Source organism: Apostichopus japonicus, chromosome 15, assembly GCF_037975245.1.
Source record: "Apostichopus japonicus isolate 1M-3 chromosome 15, ASM3797524v1, whole genome shotgun sequence".
Lineage (NCBI taxonomy): Eukaryota > Metazoa > Echinodermata > Holothuroidea > Aspidochirotida > Stichopodidae > Apostichopus > Apostichopus japonicus.
The window spans coordinates 3,203,456-3,227,088 of NC_092575.1; the positions used below are offsets into that span (position 1 = coordinate 3,203,456).

Here is a 23,633-nt window from a genome sequence, read left to right on the forward strand (position 1 = left end):
CAGTAATGAAACGTGATACCTTGTTATCTTTAGCTGGACTTGAGATGTCCATGGCTGTATCGTTTGTACACTGTGCTGTGGGTATTGACTGCAGCTGTATGTACTGACTGTACACTAGCGTCCTCATCTGATGGGTGTTTAGCTCTCATCATCTGACCACCGTCTCCAATATTGAGGGAGGTGAAGGCACACCGTTCATCGCTGCAGTACAGTTGTGTTGATCAACAGTTGTTCCGAATCCCCACTTTCCAAACCACATATATGTGATCCGTGAGAGAATCCTTCCAACAACACTGCACAGCAACAATTTGGAATAATTCAGGAGAATCCTGCTAAGAGTTTGAACCTGGAATCTCGGGGTAGACATTCGGAACAGCTACACCAAACCTTCAGACAGATACATTGCTGTGCCATTAATTTTGAAATGATTTATACTTATGTCAAAATAACCCAAACTTATGCCACCTATAGCAAGAGAAATCGGTTTGGCTAAACTGCCTAACAAATGCTTCTTTAAACAAGAATATGACAACCTATGTTACGAGGATTCATGTCCAACTTTATCGGTTTCAAGTTCTGCTTTTATGTTGTTAAGGCACCCAGAAATGCATCCTGCCTTAAAACCTTGTCACCACTACCAACTTACAGGACTTGGGAGTGCATAACCAACTTAAAGGAGGTGTTTGCATGACAATGATACCAAACATCAGCTGTACTCACTAGTCTAGTCTCATATTTCTTTCTCTTCTTGCTGAAAAAGATTCAAGTAACTAGTAACTGCAAATATCAGTTGATGTGACACCTTGTAGTTTGATTAGAATATGCAAGGTAAGCTAGGCGTATCTGCTATGGAATTGCAATATGTTAGGCTAAGGACTGATGTCTGTTTTGGAAGGAGCCATAGATTTGTCATTTAGTTTCCCATTATTCAGGAACAAAATGTATCATTGCATTGTCTGGTGCAATATTGCACCAGACAATGCAATGATACATTTTGTTCCTGAATAATGGGAAACTTAATGACAAATCACCTACATTAAACGTTGATTGTTCAGTTTGTGGATTTATGGGAATTAATTCAAAGAGCAAGAAAAATGTCAAAATATGAGAGAGATATACTGTACATTCACAAGTTTTCTTTTCAAGAAGAGATTGTTAACAAAAAGACAGTCATGTAAAATATATTGCTTTGCAAGTCCTAGACAACATTAATGGAAGACATTTTGTGATCCATGGATAATCTAGTAGTATGAATAGCTTAGATAAGTAATAGAACATGCTCTGAAGCACATTGGAAGTAGGTATCAAATATATCTGACTAATGTAAACATGCAGCAAAGTGACATATAAAAGTTTGCACCACAACAGCAGTTTGACCTGTACATTAATATATCTGTTCGAGGTGTGAATCACACTTCTGAGCAGTAATATCTCTTGCATGTATTGGCAACCTGAAATTAACATATCAGTTATCATTAAAGTCACATTTGTGTTCATGCACAATTGACAATGTCAAGGATTGTTCTTCAGTTTGAAAGAGCTAAGTTTTTTACTGGCCGATATAACATTATGACATGATAGATAGGATGGGTTGTCAGGACAACTGTCACTGGTGAAAACCTACTGCCGAGGGGCTCCTTTAACTGAAGATACTAAATCCATTTAATTAACAGTACCCTAGATAATCCTTCCACAAAAATAATCCTTTGACTGTATCTAAAGGATCCAGTTGCTACAACAGTAATCAGCTGATGTGATCCTTCTGTACATAGAATCTTTGGACTGTACATGAAGGATCCATTTGCTACAACAGTGACCAGATAATGTGATCCTTCTGTACATAGGATTCATTGACTGTACATGAAGGATCCATTTGCTACAACAGTGACCAGATAATGTGATCCTTCTGTACATAGGATTCATTGACTGTACATGAAGGATCCATTTGCTACAACAGGAACCAGCTGATGTGATCCTTCTGTACATAGGATTCATTGACTGCATATGAAGGATCCATTTGCTACAACAGGAACCAGCTGATGTGATCCTTCTGTACATAGGATTCATTGACTGTACATGAAGGATCCATTTGCTACAACAGTGACCAGATAATGTGATCCTTCTGTACATAGGATTCATTGACTGTACATGAAGGATCCATTTGCTACAACAGGAACCAGCTGATGTGATCCTTCTGTACATAGGATTCATTGACTGTACATGAAGGATCCATTTGCTATAACAGGAACCAGCTGATGTGATCCTTCTGTACATAGAATCTTTGGACTGTGCATGAAGGATCCATTTGCTATAACAGGAACCAGCTGATGTGATCCTTCTGTTCATAGGATCATTTGAGTGCATATGAAGGATCCATTTGCTACAACAGTGACCAGATAATGTGATCCTTCTGTACATAGGATTCATTGACTGCATATGAAGGATCCATTTGCTACAATAGTGACCAGATGATGTGATCCTTCTGTACATATGATCCTTTGACTGTACATTAAGGATCCATTTGATATAACAGTAATCATTTGGTAAGTAATTTAACTGGAAAATTTGAAATCTTTTATTATTGTGCAAGATTGAAGTGTAAATCATAATATTGGTTTACAATTTCCTTTGTTCTTATAAATCTCTTAACACACGTAAGAAAGTTGGAGACCTCTACACAGTTAGGCTTCTGAAGGGAAGATTTCTCTGATAAAGCCACACAATGCCCGAACAGGTGTATCATTGTACGAAAGCAACCATTTTAGCTTTTCTCTCATGAATTGTCCAATCAGGATTCATCCATCACCATGTCTCTCGCTATCTGGAAGGCTGCCACCAATGATCCGAGCTGGATCTTTTCGCTGGTTCCAGCGGCGATCCTGTGTCTGAGGATCAATGATAGGAGGTTTCGGATGATAACAATTTTATCGATCAAAGCTCGACTGATGAATTTGAAAGTAAGCTTAGAATGTAGCAAAATTTAATTCAACTAGCAATGTGATTCAATGGAATTCTAACAACGTGATACTCACTCGATGTCGGCCATCTTTTCCAGGAGGTGTATTCTGACATTCTTTGGAAACTCAACTGAAGAATACAACAAAAAACTTGAGATTCAACGTGAAGTGAAAAAGAATGAACGTCTTATCAAATATGTACAAACTATGAGTAGCTTGAAAAAGATGATAATGCTTCGGTACAAAAGATTAGGGAAGAATTGAAACTTTGAAAGAAAAGAAAAAAAAAGAAAAGAAAAATTGAAAGTTTTTTCAAGATTGTTGGCTCGAGATCTTTGATGAAATAGGTTTTCGTTTTATTCAATTCCAGCACAGACATAGTAGCATTGAAAAATAGCCCAGGTTGTAATAAATAGAAATTGTGCATGAAATATATAGGACAATATCTGTTAACATGGAAAAATTGAAGATACTGCAGCTAAAACTAATGCAATTGCAAATTAAAGAACCACTTCAGCCTGCTCAATTGCAGCACATGAAATGGATTTGGTGACCTCCAAATTGCTAGATACGCTTATAACAGCCCATATTGACAGCCTTTACAATACAATTCAAGCCATCTCAATTTCAACTAATTTCAAGACCTAGAAAAGAGAATTTTCCGTTTCTTTGCTTTTTACCAAAAAGAAACAAAATCTCCTGTTTTCCACACCATGTCAAAACCATGTTTTTTAAACCATAAAATAAATAAATAAAAAATTAATAAAAAAATTAAAAAAAGGGAGGGGGGTGGTGTACTCACTTCTGTGTACATAGGTATGCACTTCCGTCACAACATCTTGTAAAGCTAGGCCTTTCACTGTTTTAAGTTTGTGTGTATCTAACAGAAAACTTAAGGAACAATATGGAAGAAAGACAATATACAAATTAAAAAAAAAAAATCCCAAATGTTTCCAAAATCTGAATACCCATTAATTATAATTGATTTTGCAAAATGTATTTACGATTGATCAGAAAAACCCTCCCCTTGATCTTATGGAATTGTACTTTTAACTCCTGGCTTTTTAGAATCTAGAGTAGATGTAAGATGTAAGTACAACATTATGTACTCGTGTTTGGAGCCTTGTACTGATATTCACACCGAGTAAAATTTCACTTTCATTGGTACGCATGCTGTGGTACTCATAATGAAACTCTGCACCCGAAAAACAATGCTTCTCAATGCAAACATTTTCCTCCAGTCACATCTGTACGATTACTTCAAATATCTGCCCCCCAACACCTCCCAACCCCTAACCTTCCTTCCCCATGTGTGGTTAGGTTTTTTATAAAGGATACTATTGTAAGCTGTCGTAAAGTTCTCATTCAGCATCCAGTTGACGATGTTTTCGATGTCCTTCCTCAGAGGGTGACCGACGCATTGATAAACATTCTCCTCGTTGACCAATTCGAACCCCATGTACGTACTCTACGGTAGGGGAAGAGGGGGAAGAAAAAAAAGGTGAGAAAACTGGTTCAATTTCACAAGGCTATATTTCTGTGAATAGATTCAGTTCAAAACTCTTGCCATGTCAAAGAGCTTGCAGGACTGTAATTGATCAGGATATTAAAGATGGTATAATTATACCCAAAAATAGGTAATATTTTCCCAAATTGGTTATCAATTACTAGATGAAAAGCCACTGTTTCTAAGCCATTGATTGTGCAAGTTTATTAACCAGATATTCCTAGCAGCGTAAGAGATCGCCAAATGGGTCCCTTACATGGTACCGGCAAACTCAGGTCATACATTTTGAACTGCAAAACAGACGTGTATGGGTTGCCATTTCAATATTTGCTTGGTTTACTGATAAAACCAATTTGGTTATGAGAGAAAATGAGATCTGAAAGTTACCCTTAAAATTGGTAAAACTGATGTCATGAAAGACTAACTGTTATTGTGCAGTAGTGCAGTATGCAATACTTGAACATAACTTCGTACATACGAACGTGAAAATGATTTGATGGAAATTAGAATGAATGCAAGTGATGTTATTGCTTCTTTCCTTTAAAGCAAACACATCCTAAGACCGAAAATTGCTATTTTTTATCAAGTGTCCAGCTTTAAAAAGTGCCATTAGGTTTTTCATTCAAAGAATATGAACTTAGATCCCATCCCATTGTTATTTTAAAAATAAAATGTTTGATTACTTTACTTGAGGCAAGAAAGCAAGCAAATTCTTTCCAATACATAAGCTTAAAACACACAAAGATTGCTGTTAAATTGAAATGCAAACAATGCCTGTAAATTTATTAGCAGCTTGCCAAGAATACCTTCACCATAGCAGTTGTTAAGGGTACTGCAATTGGCAACCCGTCGAAAATCTGCTCTGGAGTCGACCAGGATATATACATGGTCGGAGGGAGGGTTTGCAGCCATTTTGTGAATTCAACGGTTTTCATTTTACCTGCAGAATGTTCAAAGCCTTCCTCATATCACCCTTGGCCAGTGTAACCAGAGCTTGCATGCCGTCTTCTGTGACTTCCACTCTGCGAAGTATAAATGGAGAGGAGAAAATGTGTCAGCAGGTCGGTCTGTGAGCACAAACCAAGAAGAGAAGGTGGCTTGAAAATCTCCCAGAATAAGAAAAATTTCGAATTTTCGAGTCTCTCTTTAATTTTAGCGACTTTATCTTCATCAGCTTTTCTTCTGCTTCCGGACTGCGACTCTTTAATATGAAAACAAATAAATATTTGGGAGAAAATAAACAAAAGATTGATCCCATCTGAATTTGACTTCTTCTACTCCAAACTGTGTAATCAGTTTGTAACTTTATCTATGAAAAAATCTCTGAGTCAAATTATGAGTCAATATTATATTATGGAGTGTTAGCTCAGTGGTTAACAACCGGTGCTTTCCAATCTTAAGGTCCCTGGTTCGAGTAACTCCAAGATTAATGTATGTTGTCCAGTTACAGAGTTGTTGACAATTGACAATTCATAATCATGGACGTTAAATATGAATGTAAGAGACTGACTTCGGTCAGCTTGAGGCTTTGATGAGCCAATGAGGCTTCTTCGCGAGTTCCTGCTTGCAGGAGGATCTAAAAATACATACAAATACATTACACTGTTTTAGTCAGAGGAATGAAAATACGACAAATTAAATAAGCTTACTTTTCTTGTTCTATAACATGTTGCACTCTCGGCATCATCTGTTCCAGAGCCAATGGTCCAAACCTGAACCTCGTACATCTGGACTGGAGCGCAGGGATGATTTTGGACAGGTAATTACAAATGAAACAAAATCTGGTGTTTTCTGTGAATTTCTCAACAACTGAGGAAAGAGAGAAAGCAGGTACAGTCTTTTACTCTTAATTATATCTTAATAAACTTAATCTTAAGTAATCTTAAATTATCTTAATCTTAAAAAATATCTTAACAATTTCAAACATTTTCTACCTCAATTTTGAAAATAAAAAAAGGGGGGGGGGGGAGGGAGAACAGGGTGACCAAATAAAAGAAATTGGTTGTCTTAACGTGTACTTCCTCGCCACTGAAAATTAGCGAGATTTTTCTGTGGTATCCTACATATTGCAATTAATATACAGTAAATTTACAACCATCTATATTAATCGATATTGATGTGGTGTTTAATTTGAGTAGCTTTTTGCTTTTCAAACTCAAACAGTGAAGCTTTCGCTCAGATCAGAAACACTATTTCTATAGCAATCTGACTGTAAACTTCCTCCCTGAGTTGTTTTTTAATTAAGTCTTGATAAGTGTTTGTGAATTGTTACTAACAAACATTCAGTCAATTTGCCATCAATTGCAATCAACTTGAACGATGTTATCAATTAAATTATCGATTGCCAAATGATAGATTTTGGTTACAGCAGCCCATAAAAATTTATGGGTTGTGACTAGCATACAGAAATGACAACATGGGTTGCTAAGGAAAAAAGTTTGGGAGGCAGGGGGTCTTATTTTAGACATTTGCAATCTTAATCATATTTTCGATAAATACCTGGTGGATTTAATAAAGATATCCCTCAACTGCCACTCAAGAACTTAACAGCTAGTTTAAAATCATTGAGACAGTTTTTTTTCCCTCTTTTCTTCACTCCAAAGCTGCTTAGAGGTTGAAACGACAATTTAATATTTTTCAATTTAAATAATCAATACCGTCATTTGTTAAAAAACTTAAAAAAATCATGAACTAGAAAAAACTTGATAAAGTTTGTACAGAATATGGCTGGAAATAAACTTTTACCAGCTACTTTAACAATTACGGGAAAGAACCTCAAAAAAAAAAAGAGGGGGGGAGGGTGGGGCTGAGGAAATGAAACAATGAGACACGACAATTTGGAACATTTACAAACCTCTTCGCAAAGCGTTCTGGGCATCATTTGTCATCGCATCGGCTTCATCGAGTATGACCAGCTTGAAGCCACTCCTGAAGATGGTACGAGTGCTTGCAAAACTTAACACTGCGCCACGAACGACATCTATGCCTCGATCGTCAGATGCATTCAACTGAAGAGTGAAGATAAAATATGTGACAAGTTACGTTAACTTAACTACGGTGAGGTATTCAAGGAGATGCAAGATTCTTTGTCATCCTTCAAAGATATATTTGTCTTTTTATTCATGCGTGACTTAATTTTGTCGACCCATAGTCAGGTACACAAACTGACAGGTGGCCAAAAGATAAACGTTACAAAAATACCTTCAGATGTATAACAAATTCGAAGACCCGTTTGGAATAGTTGTGTGTGGAATATCTTTACCAAACTGTTAACCTTATCCTTCAGGTACTTTAAGCTGAAGATGGAAATATTCTCACTGTGTAAATACCGGGGACTTCGTATTGTACATGGTTCATGCACTTTCCAAGTAACGATATTGCTTATTTACAGGAGTTTGTTTTACGCCCAATGTAATTTACTAACTAATCGAGGGCACGGACACTGTCTAAAACAATACCTAATCCTGCCAGTGGATTCTTACTTCGTTGGCATCTGTGATTGCGAAAGCTCAGTTGATGAGTCAGCAGAAGATTGGAAAAACATTGACCAATCTAAGAAAAAGATGTGCATATACTATAACACTAATCTTAACCTCTAACCTCTTTTTAAATAAATTGGTATTCCCCGACAAGTTGATATGTATGAAACTGTGTGCTAGCATTTCTCTTTTGGAAAAACACAAGCCTATCCTTCCCTTTACTTCTGTTGTATGATTTGTTACTGTTTGACCAACTACGTTCAACACTTGCAAGAGCAAACCAGGTGTCAGTGGGTATGTTCACTGCCAAGTTTCAAAAGAAACAATTACAAAACAAACTGTCAAAGGCTTTGTGTTAATCTTACTCGTCGCAATACTTATAAATCAAACGGGATAGTCCAGACGTCTTTCAAATTAATGATAGATATCCCCCCCCCCCAAAAATAAAAACAACAACACTGCACTGCTTGTGACCTCTGGACTGTTCTTTTAAATGCAGTATAGGAAATCCAAACCAAGCTGGTTCACATTACTGCATCAACATTACAGTTCGTTTACACAGAGCCTAGGTTCTCCGCCATTTTCCATCCATCATCCATGGACCACTAGGGACAACGAACCAGTGCTCACGGACCCACCCACCCACCCACACACATAGGGAGTACCATCAACGTGCTCACACCCCCTCTGGTGTTTAATCATACAAAGGACTAAATAGCAGTGCTTTATAACTGTCTATACTCTCAATCAAACACAAAAGTTTGTGCCTGCAGTTGTCCTATAAAACATATTGTCCCGGGAACGACCAGCAAACTCGATAAGAAAGAGCTGTCCCATGCATGTTCAGGCACTGTAATACTTTACCTCCAATACCATGGAATTAAACTCCTTCGGTGAGTAGAGCTGCTTTGCACAGGCCAGAATCGTGGAGGTCTTCCCCGTTCCGGGTGGTCCGTAGAAGAGCAAGTGGGGCAGACGGTCTTCTTCGATGAACTTTTGGACTGGAAGATAGTTTATAAAAGAAAAACGTCTTTACTGCTAGTCAAAGTGTTCATTCGATTTCCTTTTATCTTCCAAATGGTATTGTAACAGACAATAATAATATAAATAATGATAACAATAATAAATTGAACCAGAATGCAAAAATGCATTGTGGTTTCGATGATGTAAACATGAGCAGTTTTCTTCATGAATCTGACGTAATGTATAGTGAGGTGTACATGTTTACAAGGGTTTCACAATTTGACCTCTGATGACCCTAAATGACCTTTAACCTCCACCAAAAACAATAGGCTTCTTTAACTCAATGTGGTACTTCTACACACTAACTTAGAGGTCGACCAAAGCTTCCAGTATTGAGATATCGTGATAACAAGGTTTTCACAATTTGACCCCTGGTGACCACAAATGACCTTTGACCTCCACCAAAAACAATAGGCTTCTTGTATTCAATGTAGTACTTCTACACATCAAATATACAATTGGTCTGACCCCCCTTCTTGAGATATCGTGTTTACAAGGTTTTCACAATTTGACCCCTGGTGACCCCAAATGACCTTTGACCTCCACCTAAAACACTAGACTTATTGTACTCAATGTGGTACTTCTACACACCAAATATGGAATTGGTCTGACCTTCCCTTCTTGATATCATGTTTACAAGCTGGGCGTCACAAACGCCCTCACACACACATACGCCATCATCTATGTGGTACCATAAGCAGACAATGGAAGACATTACGTCACAATGTACAATGTAATTGCTTTCGCTGTTAGTTCGCAAATCGCAATTAGGCAATCGTGGATGAACCGTCTGCTTTCCAAAGCTTCTTAGAGTACATCTCGTGGAGTTGGTCTCGCTGAAATCAGCATTTAAAAATATGCGTTTAATGGACCTCCCTGTGCAGGTGACTTTCGTGGCGCTGCATTGTTCAAACGAGAAAACACTCGCATCGAGGCGTCTCTGCAGTATAAACTGGAATGACTCTGTTCAGAATCAGAATAAATTTTGCATTCGACTTTCAGCTTCTCCTTGACAAATAGGCACTAAAGGGCCAAAACCCTAGAAACTGTTCATGCTTGACATTAATTAGCTTTGTGAAACATGTTAAACCATGTTTTCCCCAAATGGTTTTAATGTTCCTTTCAAGAAGCTGATTTATTATAACTGTCTGTCTGCTAGACTTGATAGTTCAGCCACTCTGACGCATGAATTAGCGGTTAATCTTAAATTAATACAAGACCTGTACTCATGGATGTCGTTGTTAATAGTTTGTCACAAATTATATTCACCTGTTCATCTTTCATTTTAATGATCCAATCAAATTGACTGTTTCTTTAATCTCTCTCAAACCCTTGAAAATCTAGAAGATCTCCAAACGCTGTGCAGAAATTCGTCAATTTGATGGAGAATATAATATATAATAACTCTTGTTGCTAGGGCTGATTCTGAAGGTCTTCTGTGAATGTCACAACATGAAGAACATGATGATAACATACGGAATACTACGCACCCTTTACTGGGCAGTGGGAAGCAAAAACTCAGTACACATAAATTTGTTGGAAAAACAGTCTTTGAAACAGAACTTTATTACAGTGAGTCGATACACAAACACTTTCATTTGTTGAATACTTCGAAACAAGTTAGCCGCCCTATTTGCTAAATAACTGTTCTTGAAGGATGATGTTACATAAACAATTATTTTTTGATATGTTATGGACCGTCAAAAAAAAAAAAAACACTACTAGAAGGTTGTATTTTCTGTATTTCTACAACACTTTTAGTTTTTGAGAAATGACTGTTTCAACAGCTGAGGTTCAACAATAAAAGTGACTGGACTATGTAGTCTAATACGTACACAGGCAATAAGGCCAGTTCCTTAGAAGCAACACATACAACTTGAAGGGAAAACATATTAAAGACTTTTAAAGGCCTCAAATGACATGTTTACGAGGTAGTGTAACTACTGTACGTCAAGGACAAATGATTTTTGAATGTCAAGTCAACAGTGCTCCGTTGTTAACAAGAAATTAAATAAAAATAGTTTTTCATCAAAAAAGGTTCTTTAGAGAAAGAATTTAACAATGGCTTAACATTTATAGTACATTTCAGCCTGCACTGAGGAACTGACATCATCACCAGTGTAGCCTCAAAGGAGCATTGAACGTTTTTTATTATAAAAAGTGAATATTTCCAAAACCAGGATATCTGTCAGAAAATTCCCAGCACTCAATTTCTTCTTTTTTCTTAGACTATCACATATCAAAACTAAAAATCTGCCTCAGGTGAAAGATAATGGACTAATGTTTCTCAATGTTGGGTTTCCATGTTTAAACTAGATCATGGGTAAAACATGCTTCCTTGATCTCATGCCTTTCTCACAGCCAGGATCTGTTAAAATCACAAATGTAACCAAGGGTTACAATCAAAATGCATGGATACTGAATAAGTATTAAAATGTATTTATCATTTCCGGTGTCAAAAAGTGTTAGCGCAGTGGTTAATGCCGGTGCCTTCCAATCATAAGCTCCCCTGTTCGAGTCACTCCCAGATTAATGTACTGTATGTCGTCCAGTTGTTGATAATTAACAATTCATAATCATTGGACGTTAAATATGAATGTAAGAGACTGACTTCGGTCAGCTTGTGGCTTTGATAAGCCAATGAGGCTTCTTCGCAAATTCCTGCTTGCAGTAGGATCTAAAATACATACATACATACATACATACATACATACATACATACATACAAAAGGAAGGCTTCTTTAGGGAAAAAAAGACATATATAGTGGTTCTTGACACATGAATGCAATCTGGCCTGCAAAATGCCAACAAAAAAAGGATGGCATCATTTGCCCATGTATAGAAGCCACCTGTATGTTTCTTAGTCATTTTAATTGTTGAGTTTTCGGTTTTGATCAGTGTAAGTTTATTCTAAAAGGACTTCAGCACTGTAGGATAAGAGCTTCAATGGGTTTGGGATAAGGTCAAAGGTCACCACAAAACTCAGCTTGACCTTTTGCACCTCCCAAACCCCCCCAAAAAATTGCAATATGTGACTTCTGCAAATTTCCAATATGATATTACATAAAGTCAGTGTTAACACACTGGACAATGAATGAATGAATGAATGAATGAATGAATGAATGAATGAATGAATGAATGAATGAATGAATGAGGAAAATGAAGTACAACCTATTGTAGGGGGTTTCCATGGGTGACCAGCGATAATTCCAGCCCATGAAGAGAAAGAAAGTCAAAAAATATGGAAGGAAAGTGTTTTTTAATCTTGCATTAATCACACGTGAGCAATCAATCTACCAGCTTACCCAGCAAATTGCTCAACACAAGTGTAATGATTTTGTTTTCCCATTCTGAAGTTTCTGGCTCTTTTCTCCAGACAATGTTCCTCTCTGGCCTCGGTAGACAATTTATTGAGAACACCTACCCTTTTGTGTCCAAACCCAAACAGAGTGTTCAACACCTCAATGAAATAACTAAACTATGCTGTTAAAATAAGGATATATACTCCTTGCTCTGCATTCAAAATTGTATTTTTCAAGATACAATTCTTTACAGATTAGATATGCCAGTAGTGATGGAGGGATATTTGTACATTTTGGATGTAGTTTCTACTTAACCTTTCGATCTGTGTGTTGAGACATGTCCTCTTTCTTTCTTGTCTTAAATGTAAGCCCCCCTTCGGGGGGGGGGCTACTAAAATTTTTGGAAAATCTGAAATTTATCTTCCTTTCATATAAAAATGATCATACTTACTTGTACTGATGATTTCTTTGTGTGATATGAGGTCACTTAAATTTTGAGGTCTGTACTTCTCAACCCTGGCAAAGAAAAGAAAAACGGTCAGAGGCAGTGGACAGTTTAACATTGGTAACCATGACGATCACTGCCTTACAGTAATACCTGCACCCTCTTTTATTCTGATCCCTGGATTATCTGGATCCGAAATCCAATCATTCATAACGTCTTTATTTCAAATGATGCTTCTTATGAACTCTGAAATAAAATTGAGCTTTTACGTGAATTTGATTATTACAGTTGGAAATCGCTCAAACACAAAAAAGATGAAAAGCCAAAGCAAGTTTACAGTACTATTTTTTTTACATAAAGTGACAAATTGTGCCATTTCAACTGCTGTAAAATATATTAAACTACACTGCAGTACAGAAAACTGGGTTCATTTCAATAAATATTTTTAAGTGAACAGACTTGACAAACTTCTTTCTTGAGAAAGGTTTTCGAGGCTTCTCAGATGATTTGAAGAGCTATATACTTTAAAAGACTTTAACCTTAATGTATTGTTTAGACCGGTTAATGTGCCTATAACACAATATATAAGGAAAAAATAGGGAGGTGTGATATAGGAAGGGGGGGGGGTGATTGGGCAGAGGGTACAAAAAAGGAAGTAATAGGAAGAACTTTTCTTAACAATGTAGTTAGAAATAGCAAACAAACTACTGGATTGCAGGAGATTTGAAACAATGACCCTAAGAAATACAAACCTTGCACTATCTAACTGAGCTACAGTACCCAGTCCTAAGCTGGTGAAAAACCAGTGTTTTGTCAGTCAGAAGCCACAGTACCCTGCAAACAATGTCAGCAAGGATTGACATGCTATGTTACTGCATGCAACCAAGAAAGGGGAGAGAGAGGGAAGGGATTTCAGGAGATAATTTGCCATCTTGCATACAAATGGCTACTGTTCTTTCTAAATGTGTTTGTAACTTAAATTTTTTTCTATCGTTTGCTAGAACAAGTAGTTATTGTCTAGACGATCCCTAGAGGGCTTGCTTACCACGGTAGGTTGACTTCATCTCCACTTCCCATTTCAAAGCAAGATTTCTTCGGAGGTAGATGCCCAAAAAATAATAATAAGATCTTCTACAAACGTCTGTATAACTCCCTCGAATATGGCTGCTGTTCCTGCATATGAAATGGTTGACAATTAAATATTGTCATATTTATATGAGCATTCATGCAGAGAATTAATTCAATGCCTTTTTAAAAGGACAGTCCAGGTGAAAATGTATTTTAACAGATGAAAAAGGAATTTATTCTTAGCATCCTGGTGAAGTTTGCATCCAATGTACTATGTACATACTGTTTTTGAGCAAAAAATAAGGAGAAAAAACATTTTGCTGTCAGTGTTCAACTATCACGTCTCAATTGTTTGTTTCAAGTTCACATTCTTGACCTTACGAGAGTTATGGCCCCCTCAAAGGACATGACTTTTGCTTCTCTGAGAATACTGCTCTTCTGGGACTTCATGACTTTGAAAGCTGCAAACATTTTAGCAAAAGCTGGTACCTACAATTTTCAAACGTTGATATAACTTCTTTCACACCTTGTTAGTATTGGTTTCCAATAATTTAGTAAAAAAACAATGATGAAATAACAAATCAAGATAATACAAATCAAAATAGGCCGTGGCTATTCTTACAACCAGGAGTAACAATTATTTATAAACTATTCTTACGACATCTGCAAATTCCGGTTAGGCATGCGCAGTAAAGTAAATAAAGCAACTGCGCATGCGTAACCGGAAATTATTGTTACTCCTGGTCGTAAAAAATAGCCACGTTAAAGCAACTGCGCATGCGTAACCGGAAATTATTGTTACTCCTGGTCGTAAAAATAGCCACTTTGATCAAAATATGGGTTTTTATAAGGGACAAACTAAAACGAATGACAGCGAATGACCGAATGACAATTGACTTTGTACAGGGTTAATTATCATTTGCGAATGACAGCGAATGTCAACGAAGGACAGTGTTGAGTGGAGATAGAATGATTAACGGAGTGGAGTAAATGCGGTTATTGGTTTTCTGCGCAAAAATGATTTGAGGAAAATCGCATGTAACGTGGTTGCAGGGTTTTGGTGTAATTTACGGATAGAAACCACAGGGAAAGTTTTTGTGTGAGAATGCGCTTGAGTGCTGTACTTTTTACCTCTGTAGATTTATATAGAAAGATAACTGAAGCCGTTTCAAGATTATAGTATTGTTAGTTTCTAACAATTAATATCGTAAAAATGACCTTAAATTTACTTTTTAAAATCAAACTTACAATTTCGCTTACTATAAGGTGCGTTTTTATCTTGTCCTTACGATACTAGATCTAGATACCCACGAAGTCTGAACTATGATATCCGGTTGAAGCAAATGTCTGTGCTGTCATTACTGTCATTCGTTTTAGTCAACGCAATTTTTTAGTGTGTAAAACATATTGTCATTCGTTATGTGTAACGCAATTGTCATTTGTTTTAGTAACACCCTTTTATAAGATGTATGTTTGTTTGATTATTTCTGGCAGAGTCCTGTCTGACTCTGAGATATAGAAACACATTAGAGGTCAAATGAGAGGTTATGATGCTGATATACACTTCATTTAATACCAATGATGTACATATCCTCAGTTTACATGCACATGTTCTTTTTAAACTTATGTCTTGTTGTACTATCTATAGGATGATGAGCTTAACATGTACACAACACTATCTGTTTAGTGCTGTAGTACCAGTCTGTAGGCCTAAAGTAAGGTCTTAAGGTAGGCCCAGACATGTCATCTATACAATACTATGGGTTAAGCTACATAAAAGTAATTCTTGCACCAAGGTTAGCACTGCATAACACAACAGCATTTTACATTCTTAGGCAAATGTTTGCCTGAAAAAAGTTGAGTTTTCCATGTTCCTACTGCAGGTAAATAAATGTATAGCAGGCTTTAGCTGACTACATTCCCTTTGTTAGTGATACACTTAAATTGTTAGAGAAATTAGGCTTGCAAAGTTAAGTTAAGCCTAGGCCAATCTTAAAATATAAACAGTTAGGTTAGCCTAACAAGTAACAGGCAGAGTCCTATGTTGGCCCTAACTAGTTTGGCTACGTATGTACTTACCAATGTCATATGATTATCAGCAGATTTGATTGGATAAACTTTCACAATCAGACTGCATCAACGTCGCTTATATTTTATAAGGCAATCACAGGTTTACCCGGTAATTATTGGACACGGTTAGGTTGTGGGACTGGAAATAAGCAGTTACGATTAGGCATGTACACGTTATTTCATTCTACAGGTATACTCATTGCCATACAGATACGAGTCCCAGATTTCCCGCGAGTTGTTCAGGTGAGTCGGGACTTTCCATTATGTGCAAGTGTTGTTTACATTATCTACATGACAAACTTGAATAAATTTGCAAGTAAGCAGTAAATGATTAAAATAATAAATAATACACTAATTCGTACCCAAAATCATTAATGTGTCAGAAAGTGACAAAAAGCTTTGAGTTTTTCGTATGTGCCAAATCTATTTCTATCCGTTTTCGTCAGTTCTATTGCAGCTAAACACTCCATTTCTTGGTATTCGGCCGAAGGTTACTTACAGAACCAACATTAAATAGTTAGTGCTCAAAATATATAGAAAATATTGCAAGTATAAACCCTTAAAATTCCATCATAAATCTTCAAAAATTTGTAATAGAAAATTAAATATATTTTTAAATTTAATAATTGTACGTTGATTTTTTAAACTTGCCTAAACTTGTAAAATTATTTACGTAGAAGTAGTATCTGGCACAAGTTTGCAACGTACGTACATTTCGTATATATGTTGTGCTCAATTAACGCACGTACAAAGGTACCTACGTATGCTACTGCTCTGCGCTGAGAGCTGACATAGTCATAGTGTTTTTGTGACGGTGATGATCAAGTGCTTACACCCAAAATGACTTCAGATGTGTGTCAGTTAGTCGTTTTCACACCCAGTTATTGAAATAGACTGGGATTACTTGCTACATAGAAGGGAACCATAATTGACGTTGCCTAATGAAAGGACCAAAAATGTCAGACGATCCTCCCTCTGACGAGAAGCAGTTAGAGAGTCTAAAAGATCTCCAATCTGTAATTGAGGGACGAATATCAAGATTGGAGGGCCTGCGAAAACTCAATGTAAGCTCAAGTGGCTTCACGCAACAGGAGATCAAAGCATTAGAGGTAAGACCGATATTTTCCGATATCTTACTCAAATATGTATGAAAGTTGTTTTTGTTACACCTGTTAAAGAGCTTTGTCTAATGTTATCATTGTAATGGCCATATCTTTTTGTCTCCGGTAAAGTTTGTCATATTCGTAACCATTTTTTGTGTCTGCGTCAGAATACATAAGCACAACGGTTACCACCAGCTTCCGTGATTTCGGTCTAGGCCTACGTACGTGCCCAGATACTGGAACGTGTTGCATTGTATTCAGTTAATCCCTAATTAAGCCCCATGTTAGAGTTGTCTTCTTTTGTTGTAACATTCGTTCAAGGACAAGGTTTTGTCAGTGTTCGCCGCTACTATAGTTACTTAAAATCGGTAAACTTGTGTGACGTAATACAACCTTACATTAGGTCTGAATTGTACTGACGATATGGTGTTAGACTAGGCCTACAGTACTGTACAGTATAGGTTTGGCCATTGAAACCACTAGACCAAATCCCAGGGGTTACTACAAATCACCAGAAGGTGTACTGGGAAAGCATAACTTTAGAGAATTATACATTGAGTTTGTACATCCACACATTATAATTAACTGTACAAAGGCTGAGTAAGGTTTGTCATCTAACTTGACACATTAACATATATGACAAATATTACTATGAACAAAGCAGCGATATAAATAAATGTTCGTTTGTTGGGTAAATGTTCAGCAACTGCTGGAAATGTTTCATTATTATTACAAATTATGGACAATTTAAAAGCTGCGTAAGGCCAACACACAATTCTGTCGTCATTAACAAACAGACAAGCAGATATTATTCATCAACAACAACTTGCTGTACTGCCCAGCAAAATATTATTATCCGTGGATCATAAGTAGCAAAGCTGTTATCAAGGGCTGACCCAGTACTACGGTTGTACACATCGTCATTTTTCTGGTTTACCAGTTGGACTTGTCATAAACACAAAAGTATGTAAAATTGTTGCTCATGTATGATCAGAATTCTAAGTATATTGTTGACATTTTCAGTTGGCAAGGTTTAATGTTAAATATATTATCTGATTTTATTATCTGATTCTATTATCTGATTTTAAATTAAAGCAGGCTAAAAGAGAGGTGTAAGTGAAAGATGAGTTCCTTTATGATAGGTGAGTACTGCTTTGAGCAGAACTCTCCTAACCATTCAGCAGCAAGTTTAACCAAAACATTCTTCAAGTTGGCAATGAGTAGTGGCAATATATCTAGGCAAATTTGGTCAAATACTTTACCTCACAGATACGGACATGTAAGGACATAGCCATAGTACTATGATAATAGCATGATTTTCCAGAAGTAATTTAACATCTATTGAAGTACAATATTTATTGTGATAGAAAATGGGGAGGGGTGGGAAGGGGGAGGAATAATGGGCTTGGATCCATGGATGAATGTGGGGATACACAGACTCAAGGTTTAAGGTGGTGTGTAAGATTTAGTTTCAATATTCCATTCTGAAAATAATTTTTTTAAGATTTTAGAGGGACTTTGCAAATGTGGTATTAATGTTCAATTTAAGAGAAAGTATTGGCAACAACAACAAAAAAAGAAGGAGAGGAACAAAATTCCTCTTTTTAGTGGTTATCACAAACCACAAATCTAGAGCTAGTAATTTTGGTTGAAATACTTAAAAATATGAACCTGTCAAACCAGGATCTATCAATTTGACGTGTTTTCAGTGTGATTCCTTGAAACAGGGAATTTTAGCTACCTTTAATTCGCCTATTATCAGTTGTAGCATAATCCTGCAGGATCTGGTCATATGTGGTTGGTGTTTGTAAAAGGAAGTTAGTTTGAAACCTCAACATTTACCCAGGCCACTTAATGGTTGCTTTCAGCTATATTTTCCATTGGGTCGCAGTAACTTGTCGTTAAGTACCGTGACTTATATTTGCGGATTAAGAAAAAGTTGATTACTCCCAATATGAGGGAGAGGTTGATCCAGATGGCTAAAATCACTTTTGGCAGGTCTGTGCAGTAAAATTTCTAAAGTTTCTGTGCAGTTTCATTGTTCCATGTTTGGTTTTCAGACTTTCGGTGAACTACATAGTAACAGATAACATTTCCTGGTACATTATCTTTTTTCTTTAAACAGCTCTGTAGTCTGTATTGTATCTTGGAGTGTGACCAAAGTACAGTTGAGTCACAGGTGCATTGATCACAGAGTAGCCTCAACAAATTGTCTTTTTTTGTTTGGCGCATTATGTTTTATCGAAATGAGAAGTTGTAACCGGGTGTCACCATCAGATTGTATTTGTAAAGATTGGTTAATTTAGAATGAAACTTAAAATATACATATTTGATTTATTTTATTTTTATTACTCTATTTACAATTTTACAATAAACTATATTACAATAAATTTTACAATAAACTATATTTACATGTACTTTACTATTTACCTAAAATTTTTATGAGGGTTAGCAACTGTACACAGGTAAAAAAAAAAACTTAAAAAAACCCATTTTCCATCAAATCCATTTTGCATCAAATCCAATCCCCAGCCGAGATATATATATATATATATATATATATATATATATATATATATATCTCTATATCTATATCTATATCTATATCTATATATATATCTATATCTATATATATATCTATATCATTTGTAGATGCAATGATAGCAAAGACATAAAAAAGTTTTGGAGAACATTACAATATAATATTAGAGATTATAAGGTGAGCAAATTATGTAAGGATAATGTTAAATTTAATATTCTGAGCTTTCTAATATATATTTATTTATATCACATTTATATACACGTTACAGATTAAGCCTAATATTTTAACAGATACATTATCATGGAATTGTGACTGATCCGGCTCAATCTGTCTTTATTCAAGCTACCAGTTGTAGTTGTGGTAACTGAACCAAATCCATACATCGGTGAAACACTACTTTCAATGGGAGCACTAGAGCTGGACTTGTAAATGCAATCCCTAATATGGGCGAATCTAGGCAGAGATACAAGTCCCATTGTTGTATGTAATTTGTAAGCTATTATTCAGGCTTTTGTTGGATTTCATTGGTTTTTTATGTTGTGTCTTCCTGCCCTTATCAAGTGCTCTCTTCTCACCCATTTGTACCTATCTAGGTAACTTTGTTTGGCATTTGTTTAAATTAAAACCCCACCAGTGGTGACTCATGTATTGTTCTAAAATGACAAAGCAGCAGATATTTGAGTTCCTACTTTGCTAGCCATGCATCGTAAAATACAGCTCTACTTGTACAGTGTTGCAAGTAAGCAGTTTGCACAAGCAGAGAAGTTGTTAAATTGAAACCTTTAAAAATGGTTTAAATGACAAAAATTATTTTGGGGCTGAAGTTAGGATAAAAGAGTACAGTAGGTGAATGTAACTTTGGTTTGTTAGCATCCAGTTGGTTGGGTAATCTACACTAAACCAATGAAAGAAACACGGAATAAATATTATGAAAACAGCAAGTAGCATTCATTATTAAAACAGAGCTTAGTGTCAACTCCAGGCTTGATCCTTATTTTTAAAAAGAGCTGCATTCTACCTAAAGCAAGGATGATACTAAACTACTGTTCATACTGCAGACAGTATCAACAATAGAAATAGCACTTTTGCTTAAATTTGCCTCCTAAAAGGTGGCAATGTGTTTAACAAATCTACCTTGGTATTATTCAAAAGAAGAAAGCAAAATTTCAGCCAAATTTTTTCATTTCTTATCACATGAAAAGCTAATTAGGAAGTAATTCAAGAACCATTTTTTGTGATATTTGAAAATTTCTAAACTTTACTGATACACATTTACATCATTAATACGATAATCATGTCCATGGTCATAATCTGTAGCATACTTGAATGTAATCAAGAGTTATGCAGCCTTCTGGAAAGTTCACTTTCAAATGTATGTTAGTTAGTAGTGAGTGATGTACAGTATCACTACTGTAGTACAGAATTTTACAACTTGTGTACTTAACAGTACTTCATTATGGCTTTTCCAGGAAAATCATCGATGTTAATACACCCAGCAGATTGCAGCCTACATATTGAAAATATATTATGAACCTAGTCATGATTTTTGCAGTTCAAAAGGTAAACGAATGGGGGAGGGGAAGGAGAAGGGGGGTGGGGGAGGCTTTCTCATTGGCCCTAAGTAGCCTTTCTGTGATTTAGTTGACATCTAAATTTCTCGTTAAAATGAGTCAATGCCATATGATGGAAGCAGTTGTTTTCTTCTATTGACATTTTAGCCAGTGCTATGACATTGCTTAGGAATGCATTTGATATATTGTGTATAAATCTACTAGTGCATAGTAAATTGCAAGTCTTTTTCAAGCCCATCTTGTGTAACGTCCGGCACAATGCACTCTTTAAAGGGTTACACTACCGTAAGATTTTCAGGTATTTTCTTTTCACATTTTTAAATAGAATCCGTATTTGTGACTTTTGGTGGGACTTTTATTTGTATCGGATAAATCTTTGTTGTACACCCTACATGTATACTACTGTAGTGAATAACTACTGTACTGTGAATAACTATAGTATGACTCCTGAACAGCCGAAAAATAAACTGTAACGGTCGCTTAACTTGATACTGCCTGTCATATTTGTTATGCAGTGGGCTGTGGCAGACCTTTGGTAATTAAAAGTTTCTACAAATAGGTTAGGTCGATGATAGTTTTCAAATTGTATAAAGTGACATTTGAAGAAACAGTAAATACTTTCATCAGTTGTGATGAGAACACAGCTTTTGACCTATTTCAGCCCCTCAGTCTGGTACTGACCGCTCTTTTTTTGGGAACAAAACACTTTTCCATTGAAATGCTCTGATAAAATTTTTTTGTCCTTTCATTTCGTTTTCCTTGTGTAAAGATGACATTCATGGAAGAAAGTTTCCTTTTAAGTACTCTATACTTTATTTTTAGAACAATGACAAACTTCACGATGCGTTAATGAGATCGTTGCAAAATCACTTTTTATCTATATCGGTGGGCAGATATGGTGTTGAAATTTGCTGAAAGCGATATTTTTGTCAGGAGAATAATGTATTTTTGCTTTAAAAGAAAAAAAATTCCATCAGGATCAGTGTTTCCGCTTAGCATGTATGACGCGATTTTGACGCAATGGCTCTCCTATTTTAAGCACTGATGTTTTGAGGATGGAAAAAAAAAGAAAAGGAATTCCTTTGCTCCTGAAATTGATAAATAAATGACTAATTACAAACCAGATAATCTTTAAAACAATAAAAAAGAAAGAAAAAAAAAGCCAGACACATTTCTAAGGCATGGTGCTTGTACTGTAACTTGAAGAGACTTTGCAAAATTACTGTTACTTGTACAGTTTGCCGTCAGAAATGTATAAATTAATTAGCGATCATTTACTGTACCTTAGCCATGCCATTTTTACAGGGGCAACTTGTTGCAGATTTTGCTAGATCTAGCTATGGGGCTAAATAACCTGCGCTGTCGTGCGTCGCACACACTTACACAATGATGGTTAGCAGTGCACTAAATGCTGTACTATATATAACATTTAACAAACGTGCGATAACTGCATGGTCAAACGGCATTGCTATTGCACATCACATGCCTGTCGAACGTGCGGTCATATATGTTTATAACATTACAAATAGGATAGTCCTGGTCTACTGTACATGCTGCCACATTAGTCGTAAGAATTAACTGAAAGTTCGAGTCAAACTAACCATGGTTTGACGACACGAAAACCAACATGGCTGAATCTGAATGCAATAAAAAATGGAAACCCCAAATGATAAGGGCATTAAGGGGGCCAGAAAAAAACAAAACTAAGGGTCTTTGGGTTTCACGGACAAGCAACTGAACAGGACTCACATGAGAACGATTAGCAGACTAGAACTAGAGAGTTCACAGCCGACTTTTCTTCTGGAAATATGACTAAATCAATCAGTGAAAATGATTCCAAAGTTTTGCCTCAAGTGGTGCCAAATACAGCTTGTATGGCACCAGAAAGCACCTCAAACCCTCAGAGCTTCCAGGGTCCTGGCTATAAGGGCTTCGTGCTACGCGCGCAGTACAGTACTAGCATATAAAGTTCTGCACACCCGCCTGCCATAGGCTAAAGATTACATCCAAGTGAAGACTGAGGCATTTGAAAACTGGCGGGATTAATGTCCAAACTCCTGAAACTTAAACTATGTTGCGAAACTGAAAGTATGCATCCTGTTCCTGTTCTCTGAGAGCAAGCAAAGCACTCACAGCTTGAATCTCACTTGTATGAGAGCAATCATCTCAAATGATATGAAAGCTCCTTATAACGTCATGAAAACTTGGAAAATCACAGGTGTTGAAAATCACAGGTACAGTATCAGTGTGTTGATAAGAAGTCCAGTAAAATTTACCAAAGTTCCGTGAAACCCTCAAAAGGTGGACAAAGGTGTTATGTTTAGAAAGAGTTTGTAGTCTGTGGGACAACCAATTGTAGTCATTCCCCCCACCCATATCCCACCTATAAATATATATAAACATATTTATATTATAAATATATATATATATACATACATATAAGCATATACATGTATATATATGTACGCATAAAATATATAAAATATATATATATATATAGTGGCTGGTGCTGTACTATTTCTTCCGCACAGGGTCACTGAGGTCAGAGTAATTTCACAGGTACACT

The 23,633-nt window shown here is 36.3% G+C and overlaps 2 protein-coding genes across 5 annotated transcripts in view; one reads left to right on the top strand and one right to left on the bottom strand.

Moving 5' to 3' along the window:
* Positions 1 to 1,121: 1,121 nt before the first annotated feature.
* Positions 1,122 to 16,342, bottom strand: LOC139981061 (replication factor C subunit 5-like). 2 transcript variants are annotated; one of them, XM_071993205.1, is made up of 11 exons: positions 15,861 to 16,342; positions 13,759 to 13,886; positions 12,720 to 12,784; positions 8,808 to 8,944; positions 7,319 to 7,472; positions 6,114 to 6,273; positions 5,405 to 5,486; positions 4,296 to 4,425; positions 3,760 to 3,837; positions 3,033 to 3,087; positions 1,122 to 2,885 (listed from the first exon to the last, which is right to left on the bottom strand). In XM_071993205.1, the coding sequence occupies exons 2-11, from the start codon at positions 13,788 to 13,790 to the stop codon at positions 2,789 to 2,791; spliced, it is 990 nt and encodes a 329-aa protein (XP_071849306.1). In that variant the 5' UTR covers positions 13,791 to 13,886; positions 15,861 to 16,342; the 3' UTR covers positions 1,122 to 2,788. The 2 variants fall into 2 exon arrangements, with proteins under 2 accessions (XP_071849306.1, XP_071849307.1); XM_071993206.1 differs by having other exon boundaries at positions 16,214 to 16,340.
* Positions 16,343 to 16,607: 265 nt separating this feature from the next.
* LOC139981059 (kinase suppressor of Ras 2-like) overlaps positions 16,608 to 23,633 on the top strand; it is a 63,425-nt gene continuing 56,399 nt past the window's right edge. For 2 of the 3 annotated variants that reach the window (XM_071993201.1, XM_071993202.1), the window contains exon 1: positions 16,608 to 16,960. In XM_071993201.1, the coding sequence (XP_071849302.1) occupies positions 16,793 to 16,960 (168 nt within the window). In that variant the 5' untranslated portion in view covers positions 16,608 to 16,792. The remainder of the gene's footprint in view (positions 16,961 to 23,633) is intronic. The other variant, XM_071993200.1, reaches the window with a different exon arrangement.